At 40.7% G+C, this 15,919-nt stretch overlaps 1 protein-coding gene across 5 annotated transcripts; it reads right to left on the bottom strand.

The window, feature by feature from the left end:
* Positions 1-763: 763 nt before the first annotated feature.
* IDS (iduronate 2-sulfatase) lies at positions 764-14,085 on the bottom strand. 5 transcript variants are annotated; one of them, XM_034064339.1, is made up of 10 exons: positions 13,141-13,157; positions 11,066-11,236; positions 8,431-8,567; positions 7,213-7,390; positions 6,252-6,340; positions 4,837-5,037; positions 4,066-4,236; positions 3,348-3,474; positions 2,011-2,184; positions 764-1,344 (listed from the first exon to the last, which is right to left on the bottom strand). In XM_034064339.1, exons 3-10 carry the CDS (start codon positions 8,560-8,562, stop codon positions 857-859), a joined length of 1,560 nt encoding a protein of 519 aa, XP_033920230.1. In that variant the 5' UTR covers positions 8,563-8,567; positions 11,066-11,236; positions 13,141-13,157; the 3' UTR covers positions 764-856. The 5 variants fall into 5 exon arrangements, with proteins under 5 accessions (XP_033920230.1, XP_033920229.1, XP_033920231.1 ...); XM_034064338.1 differs by lacking the exons at positions 11,066-11,236; positions 13,141-13,157 and adding an exon at positions 13,926-14,085; XM_034064340.1 differs by lacking the exon at positions 11,066-11,236 and having other exon boundaries at positions 13,141-13,188.
* Between the last annotated feature and the right edge of the window lie 1,834 nt (positions 14,086-15,919).

Genomic DNA, 15,919 nt, shown 5'->3' with positions numbered 1-15,919 from the left:
ATGCAAACATCCAAGTTCCTATGGACATGACAACCCTCATATGCTCTGAAGAGTTTACCAACTACATTAACCAGCAAGCTATATCATCTCTTTTTATCTATGGGGCCTCACTGGACCAAACCTCATGGAAAACCACAGAAGAGCATACTGGTATTACCTTAACCCCTCAGTCTTATTCAGCATTTCAGTGTTGAAACACTCATTTCATATACATTAATTACAAGTTCAGATCCACACCTGTATAAGCATGAATCTCCAAATTAAAGCTTTTATCTACAATCATTAAATTTTGAATGAAACACATGAAGTTTCTCTTTCAACTGTAGTCAGAGGCAAGGCTGATGGCAGCAGACACCTCAGTCCTTCACCACTATAAAATGTCTCCTCGGCCACTCCAGCCCCAAGGAGGACGTTTAACTCCTAGGTAAAATGGACAGGACCTGTTTACTGGCACACATTTTCTGCACAGCCTTTCATAGAATCATAGAATAGTTAGGATTGGAAAGGACCTCAAGATCATCTAGTTCCAACGCCCCTGCCATGGGCAGGGACACCTCAAACACAGAAGGTTCTCTTTTCCTATCTTTCACACACAGAAGTGACTACAGAACAAAAGACCAGAGAGAAGTTTCACAGTGTGGGCCTAGATACCCTGTGTGCCCTTTTCAGAAGTGTTAAGAGCTTGTGTTTGAACACACAGCTGCAGAAGTTCACTCTGCCCACTTCAATGTAATAAAGGCTGTAACAAAAGAAAGCCAATAACTGGTGTTTTCAGGATTTTAATTCAATCCAGGTGTTTCCTGTACAACAGAAAGGTTTTATGCAAAAAAAACTTCAGCTGCAAGGAGTTTCTGAACTAGTGCTTCAGGAAGCCAAGGATTTTCTTATAAAACCAAACATGTAACGTATTGTTATAGATGTTATAATCCTGGTTTGGATCAGTCTCCACCATGTACAGCTCTCCTGCATGCACATCCTCAAAGTTAGCACTGAAGTTGTTAGGATTAAACTGAACCCACACAGTATATCTGTAGTCAATTGTACGCATGGAATAGCCCATGATTCTGATGTCTTTCAGCTTTGGCTTGTCAGAGTTCCACTGAGGAGTGTCTGCAGGCCGGGGATACTGGCTGAAAGCAACAGTTTCTTCATTAAAACATCTGAAAGTGTCATCACACCCATCCTTCTCTTCAGAAACATTAAAATACCGGACAATGCTTGACCCCTCAGTGCACAGTACAACATGAAATGAAGGCTCAGGGCACACAGGAGGAACTTGCAGGCCAGCCAGTTCAGCAAGTGTTGAAAACAGGGACACAAGCTCAACCACTTTTTTGCTTTGCCCTAGAGGAAACAGAAACATACAAGTTATGAAAAATGACAGTTTGACAGACACAAGCAGAACATTCTGGAAATTCTGATTGTTCTAATTCTGATAATTAAGTTGGTGTTTTATTGGAAGCACTTTGTACTAGATTTGTGGGGTAACAAAGAGAAGGCAATTAAAAAGTGGCAGTTAGCTCTGGAGATGCTCGTCTAGGCATTTATGATGTATTTTCACTAGAACAGAGAAAACTTTTGCACTTATTTCTCAAACGTGCAGCCTTCAAGACAATAATATTCTTTACTTAGAAAAACTCTTCAGCAAGACATTGCAAATTCCAGTACCACGAAGTTTCCATCAAAAGTTTCCAATGCCACCATTTTAAGTACAGACACTACACAGAGAACATTTACTAATCGCTGTTGGAAAGACAGCAGCCACCACTATAAAAGGTAGGTCAAGTATCCTTTTAGGCATCTACTCTACACACAAATAAATCACTTGCTGTGTTAATGCTGACATCTAGCTGTTTCCACTAAAGCAGATCTAATCAAAGCAAAAGCCTGTGTCCAAGCATGCCTGTACTGATGGTGACTCAATCTGCCCGCAGGCAAAGCATCATTACCTCACAACCTCTCCTTTACACATACCCACTGCAAACAAAAAATAAATGCTGCAAATATTACCTTGTGGCATGAAGTCTGAAATATGGCTAAAAGGGTCACGGTAGGGGAACACCCTCTCCCCTGGAATAACAGGGGACGTTGTCATTCCTGGTACATAAAACATCAGCGGTACACGGGTAGCAACATCAAAATTGCTGTATTTTGCCCATTCACCATGCTCTCCCAGGGACCATCCTAGGTGACAAAGAATACAATTTAGAGATATCAGGTTGTAATCTACGAGTCATTTTTCACTCTAAATTGACTCTGCCTGTTGAGGGCACTAATCTGTTCTCAAGTGATATTAAAAGGCAAATAACAATCTGTATTTAAATATAACAAGGTTTTTCTCTAATATGAAAACTAATTCAACAGCCACCTAAATCTTACAACTTGATACTTATTTTTACTAACAAAATAATTACACCTTTCCTTATTTCCCCAACTCTAAATGAAAATGAGGAAATTGGCATTAAAACAACAGGAAAGAGGAGCTAGGGTGTGTCACAGTGCCTGCAAAAGTCTCCAGATCAATTCCACAAGGCACTCAAATTCAGCTTACAACGGAAAGTCCAAGTGCAAGTCAGAAGGAGGATCTAGAGTCACTTTAGTACCTGTTGTTCTACAACCCAAAGGCTTGTTTATACACACATGATCAGACAAATCAACCCAAATTAACTAAGTTTGTGACTTTTAATTGAATTAGTTAAGACATAGCCTAACAGTTTAAAGTCAGTTAAGCCATCCCCCAGTTAGAAGCAAGCAGGGGGGTGATGTATTTTAATGAATACTAGAGTAGTGAAACAAACATGCAATGCTTGAGGTACCTGTCCCATGATTCAGATTTACTTTTTTTACCAACAAGATCTAAAGTGTGCGAGACCTCAATTGTGATGAGGGGGCCATATTGCTAGCAGTTTAGATGCTCTGCAAGCAGCCACAACAAGTGCAAGAAAACACACTTCAGCAGTTAATGAGAAAGCCTGTCACCCACCGTACCAGATGGCTCTCTACACATTGTACGGGGGGAGAAGTTGTTGCTATGCTTTTACAGAACTGTTCCCAGCACAAGTAACTGCTCCGGCAGGAGGTGGGAATACAGAACAGTCAACCCAGCACCCTGGCAGACAGTCTCATCCCTCAGTAGCTCAACCTGATTACAGAGAGGTGCCTGTAGAAGGACAGAACTGCAGCCACCAAAGCCTGTGTCAGTTCATGTAATTAGAGACAGACTAGCCAGATACAGAAGATATGACTGTTCTGCTGTACATTACATACACACACGCTTGATTAATATGCCAGCACTGAGTTGCACAATTAAGTTACTAACAGTGAGCTGCAGAAATTTCAATGCTTACCATGATCAGCAGTAAAAACCACTATTGTGCTATTTGAGAGCCCTACATCATCCAAAGCATTCAGGAGCTGGCCAACTTGCGTGTCCAGGTAAGAAACTGCTGCATAATAGCTCTGACGAATCTGCCGCTGCAAGTTCAGAAAACAGGGGAAACAAAAGTTGGCTCTTCCTGAGACACACACAGGGAAGAACCAGTGGGTGGCTCTCTAAGTAAAGGAACTGAAGGATTTTACTGGTAAAGCTTTTGTGTTTTATGTGTTTGTAATGTCAGAAAACTCTGTCTACCACTCAGAAGTTCTTTCAAGCAAGATGTTCTACACCAACTAGTTCTGCTTCTCTCAGAGTCCAGCCAGTGCTCCTTGTTTTGGAAGGAGCACTGGAAAAATCTTGCAAAAGAAGAGAAACTGAGCAGTGGCTGAAACAGCTGAAGAGATTCAGTTAATTAAACACAACATTAGAGCTGCTACATACACTCTGTTAGGAGCACATTCTACTATCACTAGCTGATGGCTGATCTCTTCCCCCATGCCCCCACCAGCCTGACTGCAGTTATAGCGAAGGTTTGGCTACAAAGCCAGGGGTGACATTCTGTAAGGCAGGGAATTCCTATTTGCAACTGTCAGTTGCCAAATACCTGGAATCTGAGAGCAGTTGACTGCTTCTTTGCATCTGAACAAGTTAAGGCAGTTTGACTTCAGTGCACTATATTGGCAGCTTACCTGGAAGTCATATGGAAGTGGTCCATAAGGGAAACTAACATTTAATGCTTTCACATCATCCCTCTGTCTGATATCCATCCAGGGGTTGTACGCCACAGAAGGCAGTTTCTCAGGCACCCAGGGATCTGGGGCTAACGTGATGTTTTCCAACGGGTACAACTTGAGAAATTCCTTTACAATACAAACAGACATAAAGACTGCTGCCACTTCTAAAGTCTACTGTAAACTTTGCGTTGTAAAGCAGCAACCATTTTCCATTGCATGACCTTGAATATTCGTAGTTTACAAGCCTTCAATCCCTCACAGAGTGTAAAAGGTAGTAATATTATGTTAGCCAGTCCCAAGCAATTCCTGAAAAATACTAAGTACCTAAAACCAACCTTTCCTATCTCAAAGCAACACTAAAATAAAACGTCTAACATCACTTCATCTGAAATGAGTAAGAGTTTTGCCACAAATTCCAACAGGGAGTGCAGTACAAGACTTTGTAAGGCCTCATTATGTCATACTCCATCAAGCTGAACACTATCTCCATGCAATAGCAGTCACTATTATGGTGGTAGAAGCCTGGCTTTTGGCTGTGGTCACAACTCATTCTCATTAAACATTCTGAAATGCACCACAGGCAATTACTAAAGTGACACTAAATCAAGGCTGGTTTTTAGCTTGCTTTCCAGAAACAACAGCAATAAAGCACTTCTGGAAACAGCTTTGAAAAGCAAAAGCAATGCTTGTCTAAGTTCCCTTCCCTGCAGGCTCCAGTTTCCTCACCTGCGGGTACCTCAGTGGGATGTGTGGTTTGTGGTAACCGACAGCCAGGAAGAATTTTTGCTTGCTGGTTTTCATAACATTCATTAAGCGTATGGCCTCTTCAGTGCTCTGAATATCAGGCAGAGTACCACCGGGCATTTCTGTCACATCCACTGGGCACACTAAGTTAGCATAAAGTCTTCCATCTTTTCCCCTACATGTCTTTAAAAACAGAAAATAAATAATTAATTAAGTAACTTCTGTAAAAGCAAAGAAGAAATCCTCTATTCTGTAACTTTCAAACCTATTTGTTTCTCAATACTTCTACCAACCAACATCTGCAGATCGGATACAAACAAAAAGGAATTTCACCATTTCTATGAATACTAAAGGTGCCAAGTATATGGATAACTGAGCAGACAGCTTCAGGAGTTGAAGAAAGCAACTTCCATGCCTATGGAAAAACAGAATCCTCTCAGAAGCTATGCAGGAAATTAAACATAGACATATGGGAAAACACTGAACTGCTATGCTGAATAAAACCTCTAACCTACTGACAAAAAAGACAGAATTTGGTTACTCTACATACATGCATTTTTACTCCTGATCCCAAGAGCTCAAAGAAAGCTGCTTACTGATTTGTTTCTGAGCACATGCCAGCAGTGGCTGATATAAGATCAGTGAAGGAAGGTAAATCAGACTAAACGGTTGACAGGAAAAGGTGGCCTCCGCAGGGTGCCTGGGAGAACTGCTAATAAACATAAAGTATGCCATGGATACAAGTACATGGATGCAAGTTGTTGTTAAAATCAGTCTTTTTCAGCAGCACATCACCAAGGCTGTCTGTAGCCTCATGGCTGGAGCAACAAGCTTTGCAGTATATGGACTCTAGCACATGATGCCATTGCAATGTCTGCATAAACAAAACAGATTATTTTGGGCCACACTTTAGAGTAACAAACATTCTAGAAAACTAAGTCAGATTATAAAGTTTCAGATTAAATAAGGATTATTTTAATTATGACCTCCCACTGCTCAGCCCTGAACTCCTTACAGAATGAAGCTCACCAAGCCCATTGGCAGTGTCTTGTCACTTACTAAACAGAGCAAGACTAGTGTGGAAATTGACAACTGCACTTTTCAAATAAAGGAATTCAAGACCTAGACACAAATTAAGATCACTCTTTCTTGCAAGCATTTTTACATCTCAGTAACTTCTGTTCCCAAATACTAATTGAAGATGGACACATGAATTAACACACAGCTGAAGAGACAGGCCTTATTTTGGAAGACTAAGAAACAAAGCATCAGACTTGCTAGTTGTTTCCCCACACTAGGTTGCTGTTCCAAAACCCAGAGTATAGCTCAAGCCTGACACAAAGAACTTGGTTATATCCTGAAAACTTCTTTGTTAAGGTCCCAGAAATCACTCTTACCTTATCATTTTCATACTTTTCAGTTGAAGGATGAAATGGTGGAACCGACCAACTGTGTGGATAATCATCACTGTAATTGGATGATACCCCTGAGAAGAGTGAACACATAGGAACGTTCTAACAGCTTACTGAAAGAGGAAGAGCTCAAACACAAATATAACTTGGTTTCAGGTGTTTTGGGGTTTTTTTAATATGCTAAATGGAGAAACATTTTAAATGACCTTTGATAACTGAGAAAAAGAAAACCAATAAATAAAAGTCAATAACTTTAAGACAAACATCTTTCCCCTGAAATTCTCCCTCATCAGTAAAACGTGTCTGAAGCCTCTTGAGGAACCTTATTTCAGGGAAGAGCAACAAAAATACATCAAAAAATCACCAGAGTGAATAACAGTCTTCAGGTACATCCTTAATTAGTTTTAATATCAACTGAAAATTCATATAAAAACACAAGTTCAGTTTAGAAGTACTACCAAAAAGAGGGTCACTATTACAGTATTTTTCAGCTCAGTAGTGTTACTGCTTTTTGACCAGTGAACTGATTCCCTGTTTAATTGGAAATATTAGTTATATGGCCTATATCTCCTCATCCAGACAGCCAGCCTACTATGAAATATGAATATGCAGAACTAACAAAATGAGACTGTTCAGTAATTTCAGCTTCAGTGGATACCTAACTTCCAGACTTATTTTAGAGAGTTAGATACTTATTCCCACAATCCTAGACAAGATGTGAAGATAGTAGTTAGATAAAAGTCATCCAGTATATTCATCTCTAATTCCTTACGATTTAAAATGAAGATCTGAAGACAACCTACAACCACTGTAAAATCTGGTTCATGATTATAATTTAGGTTGTCAATATAGACAAGAATCACAGAGCTTATATATGTAAAGTCTGTTTGTGAGAATATACATGTTAGGTATGTCTATGTTAAGCAAATAACAAGTCAAACCATACCAGGATGAAAAACTTTCCCCACAGACAGGGTCACATAGCCGTTTTCCTTGAAATACTGTGGCATCGTGGAATAGTTTCCTGCATGCACTCTCCAGTAGGAGTAGAAATCATACAGTCGGGTACTGTCAGGTCTGCGTCCAGTAAGAAACGACACTCTACTGGGAGCACACACGGCTTGCTGAGAAGAGAGCCAGCCAAAGAGAGAATCAATTTGGGACAAACAAGCAGAACACATGCACAGAATCCCTTAGGCATAGCTGGGCAAAACCTCCAAAGGCTCAGAACTGCAGTGAAAGTGCTTCATATCACTTCAAAGTGGAATAAACAGCATCCTTGTTCAGTATATCAATTTCTAATTGCAAGCTTTTAGCAAGATACGCATTTACCCATCTATAATTTTTCCTCAAATAACCAATTCCTAAGCACTAAAACCTTTGGTTACGCAGCTAGTAGCACAAAACAGGAAAAGTCAGGTTGCAATGAAGAAAGTGCTTTTGAAATCTAGTAGCTCACACACAGGATTAAGCAGAAGTGGCAGATGGACCGTACTGATAAAGCCCAAAGCCTAGTTGATCTGGGCAGCCCAAAGAATAAGGAGAAGGATAAACATACAGAAGGTCCAGATTATGGTCCAAAGGCCTCACCAGTTCAATTTTAGATTAGCAGAGTCAAGAGCTACTGCTTCAAAGCCCTAATTACTTGCAAGAATTAGATTCAAACTTCTAATTTCTCAGTAGAGAGATAGCTGGGAATGTAGGCATCCTACATAAAGTATTTAAGAGCAACCGGTGAGACTTCAAGTCCTGTGTATTTAGGAGTGATGCTTACCACACCAGCTGCCCCTCCATTAAAGTCTATGGATTTCCTCAAAAGACTAGATTAAAAACAATAAAAAAATCTTTTATGAACAATAGGAAAAAAATCTAATTTAGTAAACTAGGATTTTTAAGCAGCACTTTGCTGCTAACAGTGAAAATGGTTGAGTGACATTATACTCCTCCAAGGGCTACACACATATCATCATTCAAATGCCTGTTTTCATTTTTCTCACCTTAGTAAAGACGGGTTTATACAGTATAGCTCAGCCCAACTATTTATTTTCTAGTGGAAATACTTAAGGTTAATAAATACTTGCTTCTTCCAGCGGTCTGCCTAACACCTACTGTGATAAAAACAGTCATTACTTTGCATAGAAGGGACACTATTTATTTAGCTCACCTGTGCGTACGCATTGCTGAACACAACACTGTGAGAAGCAAGCTGATCAATGTTGGGAGATTTCACCAGCTTATCTCCGTAACAGCCTAAAACAGGACGCAGATCATCCACAACTATGAACAGGACATTCATGCCATCTATGAGGAAACAGAATTAGGGATGGATTAACTTACGCTCCAGGATGGAAAAGTGACTTATGAACATTTCTTTATCAGTTTTTATCGATAACACATACTTCCAATAAGTAAATAAATACATAAATGTCACAACATCTATTATTTCTGTGAAGAAATGTAAATACTGGGATTAGTTCCTCCCACATGCAGGAATTTTTACTGGGTCTAAGCAGAACTAAAGTGTTTTTCACTTCTCTATTTCCTCGCTTTCATCTGTGGCATGTTCTTCAGACGGCTTCAGGGAAGTGATATGAAGTAGGGGTATTTTATAGCTCTACCTGCTCCTGAATTCTATAGCCTGCAAGCTTTAGGAGGGGCTTTAAGCAAAGTCCGTCCCTGTTCCGCTACGTAATCCTGCTGCAAACAAACAGAAAGCATTCCTTTTGAACAGATAATTACGCATATTTCCAAACCCGCCCTCCTAAGGCGGCAGCTGAATTACTGCTCAAACAGGGGACAGGCAGCTTAAGGCGTAGAACCTGGACGACCGAGCAAGCGGCAGAGCCGGCAGACGCAGCAGCATCCTGCTGAGCGCAAGCATGGAGCTCCCGGTGCCGGCTCCCGCTGCCCGCACACCCGGGGCAGCTCGGGGTGCGGACGGTTCTCTCCCGCGACAACGAATCCCATCCGGTCCCCTCCGCACCTCCGGGCCCCGGGGCGAAAGCGAAGGCACCGCAGGGCAGCCCCAGCAGACAGACACAGAGACAAAGCCGGACGGCAGCCGCCATGGCCCGGAAAGACGGCGGGTCCGTCACATCGGCTCCAAGCCTACCGGCGGAGGGAGGAGGCGAGATGAGACGAGTTCCGACCCGTCCCATCTCGCCTCGACTCAGCCTCCGGCACCGCCCCGCTGCCTTAACCCTGCAGCTTCCCAGCTGAGAGGGCAGCGGGCAGGACGGGTGTGTGGGCTGCAGCATCGCAGGGCGCCCGCGTTCCCGTAGGGCTTTCGGCCCTGTCTGTGCCTCCCAGCGGCTGTGGGCACTTCCCACAACCCCTCCCGCGGAAAGGGATACCTATGGGCATCATGATGTGAAATATACGGGAATGATTCGTGTCAGGAGCTTAGGAGCCCTTGTCCCCATTGCACTTTGTGTGAAACCAGCCCTCCTGTGTGACCGTGATTACCATAAGTGCTCCTGTCAATACAAATGATGAAAGGGAAGAGAAACAAAGTGATAATCTCTCCTAATCAATTGCTTTGTTTTTCAAAGGGTGTTTCTGTTTATCTGTTTGACTGGCTTAAGGAGGTTAGATAACCGAGAGATACATCTTGTTACAGGATGCTGCAAACTTCCGTACTAGGCAAATAACCATATAAAGTATAGAACAAACTGTTAAGACTGCGGTTAAGCTTGTAAGCGTTTTTCTGTTAATACACTACCAAGAAAGTTCAGCAACGTCTTCACCGGAGAAAGACCCCAGCAAACAAGAAGGAAACAAAGGAAAGGGCCACGTCGACATTCGGGTAAAGAAGACAACAGGATTGGCTAAAACCCAAGACCGAGAAGTGTAAGAGACTGTACCCCAAAGATCCTGGTGTGCGTCTTTGGTGGAGCAGACTCCTCGGTGCACCCAGCTCTGCTTGCTTATTGCCTCTGATATTAATCAATTGTAAATAACATTAATTGGATGAGATCGTGGCTAAGACGAAATTTGTATAACAATGACAATTACCTCTCAGGCAAATAGCCTTGGGGTATGAGGAAATAAAGGTTTAGTGATCAGATTCGTACTTTACTTTAATCCTATTTGTTAATCAGTTCTACAACCAGTCAATGCTTACTTTTGTTCTTTAAACAGAGCTGCCTTGAGATGTATCAAGGCCAGTTTCCCACAGGCTGATGATGAGAGCATACTTTCTGTATCACATGCAGGTCTCTGGTACCAGTGTTTTCCCTGTGATTTACCATTTGTGAGACCAAAGAGTCAGTTGGGTCACTCAATCCCTGACTTCTGTCCAGGAAGAAGACCCCTCTTTCAGCTTAAAGCCTTTGGCCTGTCACAACATATAAAAAAAACCCTCTCCAACCTTCTTATAGGTCCCCTTTAGGCACTCGCAGGTGCTCTAAGGTCTCCCTGGAACCTTCTCTTCTCCAAGCTGCACAAGCCCAGCTCCCTCAGCCTGTCTCCATAGCAGAGATGCTCCAGACCTCTGAAATATGTCCAACATCTCAAAAGGCATAAAGTTTTGTTTGTGCTTGATGCTATTTATGCATAGGACATGCTGTGAATTAATTGCATCTGGTAAATCTGAATAAGCAATAGAAATGCAGAAATCCCAGATGGGCCTTTAAAATCTTTATATTCCCATTGCATAACATTTTGTGAAGGAGCCTCTAGGAAACTCTGCACAGTAAGACTGTTTTTACTGCAATTTCTCTCAGTGCATATAATTTCACAGTTGCAGAAATACCACAATTTGCACAACCACAGCAGCACAGAAGGACTAATCCACCTACCTGACAGCCTCTGATGAGGCAGGCTCTCCTATCTGAACTCTTCACACTCTGCTATTGATTTGCTTTCCATATGCTAGTCCTCAGTATAAAAAAGTGATGAATTAGGGCATTTCTGTCCTAGAATTCATGCTGCCAACATTTTAATTTTGATAAGAGGAGCCAACACAAGTCCTGAAGGACAGAAAGAATAAAATTATAGATTCCATTAGAGATGCATTGCCTTTGGTAAATGGAGGCTTTTTCCCTAGCTGTTTTTGGGGGGTGGGGGGTTATTTTTTAATAGTCTGTTCCTAAAGACATTGATTTTTGCCAGTGCATTTCATGGTTAATCTGCCATTTGTAGTCAAAGGAGCACCTAACACTCGCTGAAAAAGAAAAATGCACATGCTATCATAGGTACCGCTGCCACAGTGGTTTTCGCATGCAAGTGAGTGGAAAGTTGGTGGTTTATTTACAATATTGGTATATTTGTCATCATTTTGCCTGCTTGTTAAATGTTTAAGACTACATAGTTACAGACTTGTAATTCTTTTATATGGGGAGCTTTATTACACAATCTTGGATTTCAGTAACCTTACAGTTGCAGATTAGGGGGCATCTGGTTGATCACCAGTTGAGTTTATTTTGTACAGGAATGCCAGCAAGAAGTGTATTATCTCTTCAAGATTAAAGATCAAAACCTTTCAATGGAAAAGACAAGGAATTATTTTGCTGTTTCATGTGCATTTAATTACCATTAATATTTGCCTCTCAAATACAAATATGTTAAGTGGTACTTGATATGGATCTCCTGGTTTGCCTAACATGAGTATTCAGCAACCATCATAAATTCAGTCCACTAGATGAACAAATTACACAGGAAAAGACCTTTTTCAAACAGCACACAAGTTCTGATGCTAAAAAGTAAACTGGGATGGTGCCAGGTGAATGACTGCAGACACCGAAATCACAGCCTTAATAGTATGTCTTTGACAAACTGGTCTTACAGCTCAGATGTCCACTCCACCCTGGATGTCTGGGCTGCCTGCCATTCAGCTCTTGAACTAAACCACTGCTGTATTGGGTGTGATGGGTCAGGAGTGTAAGAGAAAAGGGTAAACCTGAAACTTGCCCCAGCTGGAAATACCTTACTCAAGGTAAGAAGTAAGGTAGAAGTAGCAGAAGCCCTTATGAATGTCAACCTCTTCCACCTATCCAAGTATCAAATCTGACAATTTGATAGCTTAGCAATATGCAGAAGCATATATGAAGGTTTGGGGTCTACAGTAGTGTTTGCACAAATGTTAGTAATGTAGATCAGGCCACCAACATAACAGTTAAATATCTTAAAAACAATTATTTTCTATGACAGACACACTTTAAGACATGATAAAAATTGAGCACAGCAATACTTTTAGTGGGAAAAATCATAGAATCATAGAATAGTTAGGATTGGAAAGGACCTCAAGATCATCTAGTATCCTATTAATGCAACTCTGTAAGAAATTACTGTACTACCAGACCCATAGTAGATCTTATAAAGTAGCATTTTCATACCTGGGGATGCTGTCCAAGAAAGTTTCCACGTGTACACTTATTGTTTAAGGGAGGATTTCAGTTTCATACTAAAAATGTATTTTAGTGTTAAAAATTCTTGAACCAAAACCCCCAAAACTAACAGATTACAATCTCTCAAGTCAGTCTCTAAGGGACAGGTTATAAAGAAATTAATGCATGTATCAGAGAAGTAATTTTATTTTGCTTTACAAAGCATGTGATCAGCTTGGCTTTCCCTGCTGTTTCCCTATGCTGTAAAATGGCTTTGATCCTCCTCTGTTGGATGGAAGACAACAACATGCCAAGGAATAGCTTCCAAAATAGCAATTTAAACTAACATTAGATTTGCAAGTTTTTATACTCTCTGACAAGGAAGTTAAAGACTAAGTAAATATGGTCAAACAATATAACATAACCCAGGTGTTGAGCTCTGCCTCGGAAGGATATCTTAGCTTTTCACATAGGTAACCTGTCCTGCAAATGTCCTCCAGAGATTTCATCAGCAGTTGCATTTAGCTCAGAACAGTAACAGCACATACCATGTTAGAATCATTAGCAACTCCAAGGAATTTTTCTTCATCACTCTGTAAATCCAAGAAAGCAGGTTTTAGCAAACAAATAGCTAGTCACTATGATCAGTTCACTCAAACTCCCAAAGAGCAATGCTATTTTCAATTGATTAATATAACTAATCACAAATAGAGTATAATTTATTTCTCGCGCACTATAGAAAATAATCACTACAGGAAGCATCTGATTGGCAAATTTATTTATTGCTAAACTGGTTTTTGTCAAAAAAGTACTGCTTCCTGTTTTGCATTATGGACTGATGAAATTCATTTCTGTACAAGTTGCTATGAAGAAAGTGAGAGAGACCTGTTAAAAATGTTAATACCTACATTACTATCTGTAGCCTTCTCTGGCACATATGGTGAGGTCATGAAATACCTATAGCAAACATGGAGCTGCCTGAATTGCTGAGACATAATGTTGATAAATCTCTAAACATCACTTTTATGTTTCAAAGATCCCATAGCTCTACTTTCAGAACCAAAGCAAACATCCTTTAAGTCATCTCTGAACATTAGCACTCAAAGATAAGCTAAAAACATCATATCAGCGGCATCTGCAGAGATATTCAGTTTAAGATTCTTATGATAAATTATAAGAAACCATTGTAGTCTGTCCTTGCAGTCTAATCTATGCACTAGAAAATACATTGTAGGCCTTAGATAATATATTCTTAATTCAAAAATACTCATTACAAGCCTTCATTTCATACACAGTCATTTCTCCCTGGCTGAAGCCATGCAGATCTGCTTACCTGCAGCATGCTTTCCCTCCTCCAAGACATAGGTTAGAAATCTCACATAGTGATTTTTCACAAGCACATGTAGTACCAGAGCTGTTTCTAAGATACTATTTAGACTGACTTCAGAGCAATAGGTAAGGCAGGTGCTGTTACCACCACCAAAAGCAATGGATCAAAGGCACACCTCAGTCACCATTTCTCCCATTTCCTGTTTGGCTTATAAATGTGGTAAATTAGATACTATCAGCTCCGTCTCTGATGTGCTGACCAGAGACAGGTGAATTACAGAACTGCAGCTCTTCCTGACCCTCCCTGTACCCATTTCAGGAAATGTGCCTACAATTCAGGTAGTGCTCAAAGAAATCCTGCTGTCACAAGTGGCTAGTAAAGGCAAGCAAGCACATTGCAGCGTTGCCCCTGTGAAATAACTTTCATGGACAAAAGCACTGACACAGGCAATTTCTCAAGTTACACACTGAGTATAATAAAGAGATAAGGCCTGCAAACAGGAAAGCCTGTGTAAACAAAGTGTTATGCAATACTAATGAATTCTTTAATGTGAGTAGATGGCAAGGACTGGTGTATTATTTAAACATTTACAAACTCTTGTTTGCTATTCTGGATTAACAGTTGCTGCAGATTTTAGAGGGTATTCTGGATGGCATTCTCAGCGTAATTACAAAGTACGTTTGTTAACAAATACCCAAAATAATCTGACCCCCATTTATTGTTAATAGTGAAATCTAACTGACTGTCCTGGTTTTGGCTGGGATAGAGTTAATTTTCTTCCTCATAGCTGGTACAGTGCTGTGGTTTGGATTTAGAGTGAGAACAATGCTGATAACATGCCAATGTTTTAATTGTTGCTCAGTAGTGCTTACTCTAAATCAAGGACTTTTCAGTTTCCCACATGATACCAGTGAGGAGGGGCACAGCCAGGACAGCTGAACTGAATTAGTCACAGGCATATTCCATACCCCAGCATGTCATGCCCAGTACAGAAACTGGGGGAGTTGGCTGAAAGCCACTGAATGCTGCTCAGGGAGAGACTGGGCATCAGCCAGTGGGTGGTGAGCAATTGTATTGTGCATCACTTGTGTTTCTGGAGTTTATTCCTCTCTTTTCCCTACTATTATTAGTAGTAGTCTTATTTATTTATTTTCATCATTAAACTGTTCTTATCTCAACCCACGGGTTTTAGCTTTTTCTTATTCTCCTCCCCATCCCACTGGGGTTTGAGGTGATGGGGAAATGAGGGAGTGGCTGTGTAGTACTTAATTGCTGACTGGGGTTAAACCATGATACTGACCCTTGATTGTCCTTTCTACAACTACCTTAGAGGGGAAGTGAATAACCTCATCAGTATTCAGGGTATTGCTTAATCTTCTGTTAAGCAACTCTCCATTTCAAACATTAAAACCTTGCAATTAGTAATTTGACAAGGACACCAAAGTACATGACTGCTTTGCTCTGACTAAGGTGATGTTTTCTGTAGTGTCATTCTACTTACAAAGCAAATGAGGAGTGATTCCTGCGAAGACAGAACCTGCCTCCCGTATGCACGTAAACTGTGGGGTGCAAAGGAAGTGTCATGAAGGTGGAAGCACATGGGAGGATAAGCAGAGATCTATAATTAGGCAGATTAAGGCAGAATTAAAAATTGCTCAAGGTTATAATAAAGCCTTTTAGAAATTAGCGAGGACTTGCTACTCTTTAGGATTCTTTTAATGACACTTTTGATCATGTTTGACTAAAACAGAAGAGTAGCAAGACCCAGATGTAGAACTAGCAACTGTAATAGTAACTTTAAGTGAGTCTTTAACAAGATCAAATTCTTCCTTTCTCTACTATCTCATTTCTTCACAGTTCACATTAGAGAACAGATCTGTGAGGCAGAAGATTCAGAACTACAAAAACATTTTTATCACAGCCACTGTAGACATTTCTTGCAGTGCTCTGAGTTCACTGTGTACAAAGCAGTTACTATGCTCCTAGTTTCCAAATTC

The sequence above is a fragment of the Melopsittacus undulatus genome, chromosome 6 (genome assembly GCF_012275295.1).
Source record: "Melopsittacus undulatus isolate bMelUnd1 chromosome 6, bMelUnd1.mat.Z, whole genome shotgun sequence".
Taxonomy (NCBI): domain Eukaryota; kingdom Metazoa; phylum Chordata; class Aves; order Psittaciformes; family Psittaculidae; genus Melopsittacus; species Melopsittacus undulatus.
Note: the sequence above shows the minus strand (reverse complement) of the source record. Positions and strands in the feature narration are given on the sequence as shown.

Bases quoted from the DNA above. Each gene is read 5' to 3' on its own strand.
- IDS (XM_034064337.1), bottom strand. From the start codon at position 9,334: ATGGCGGCTGCCGTCCGGCTTTGTCTCTGTGTCTGTCTGCTGGGGCTG. The intron at 4,237-4,836 runs GTGAGGAAACTG...TGTATTGTAAAG, and splicing joins TCCCACTGAGGTACCCGCAG to GAATTTCTCAAGTTGTACCC. The intron at 3,475-4,065 runs GTAAGCTGCCAA...CTGAACTTGCAG, and splicing joins CACTTCCATATGACTTCCAG to CGGCAGATTCGTCAGAGCTA.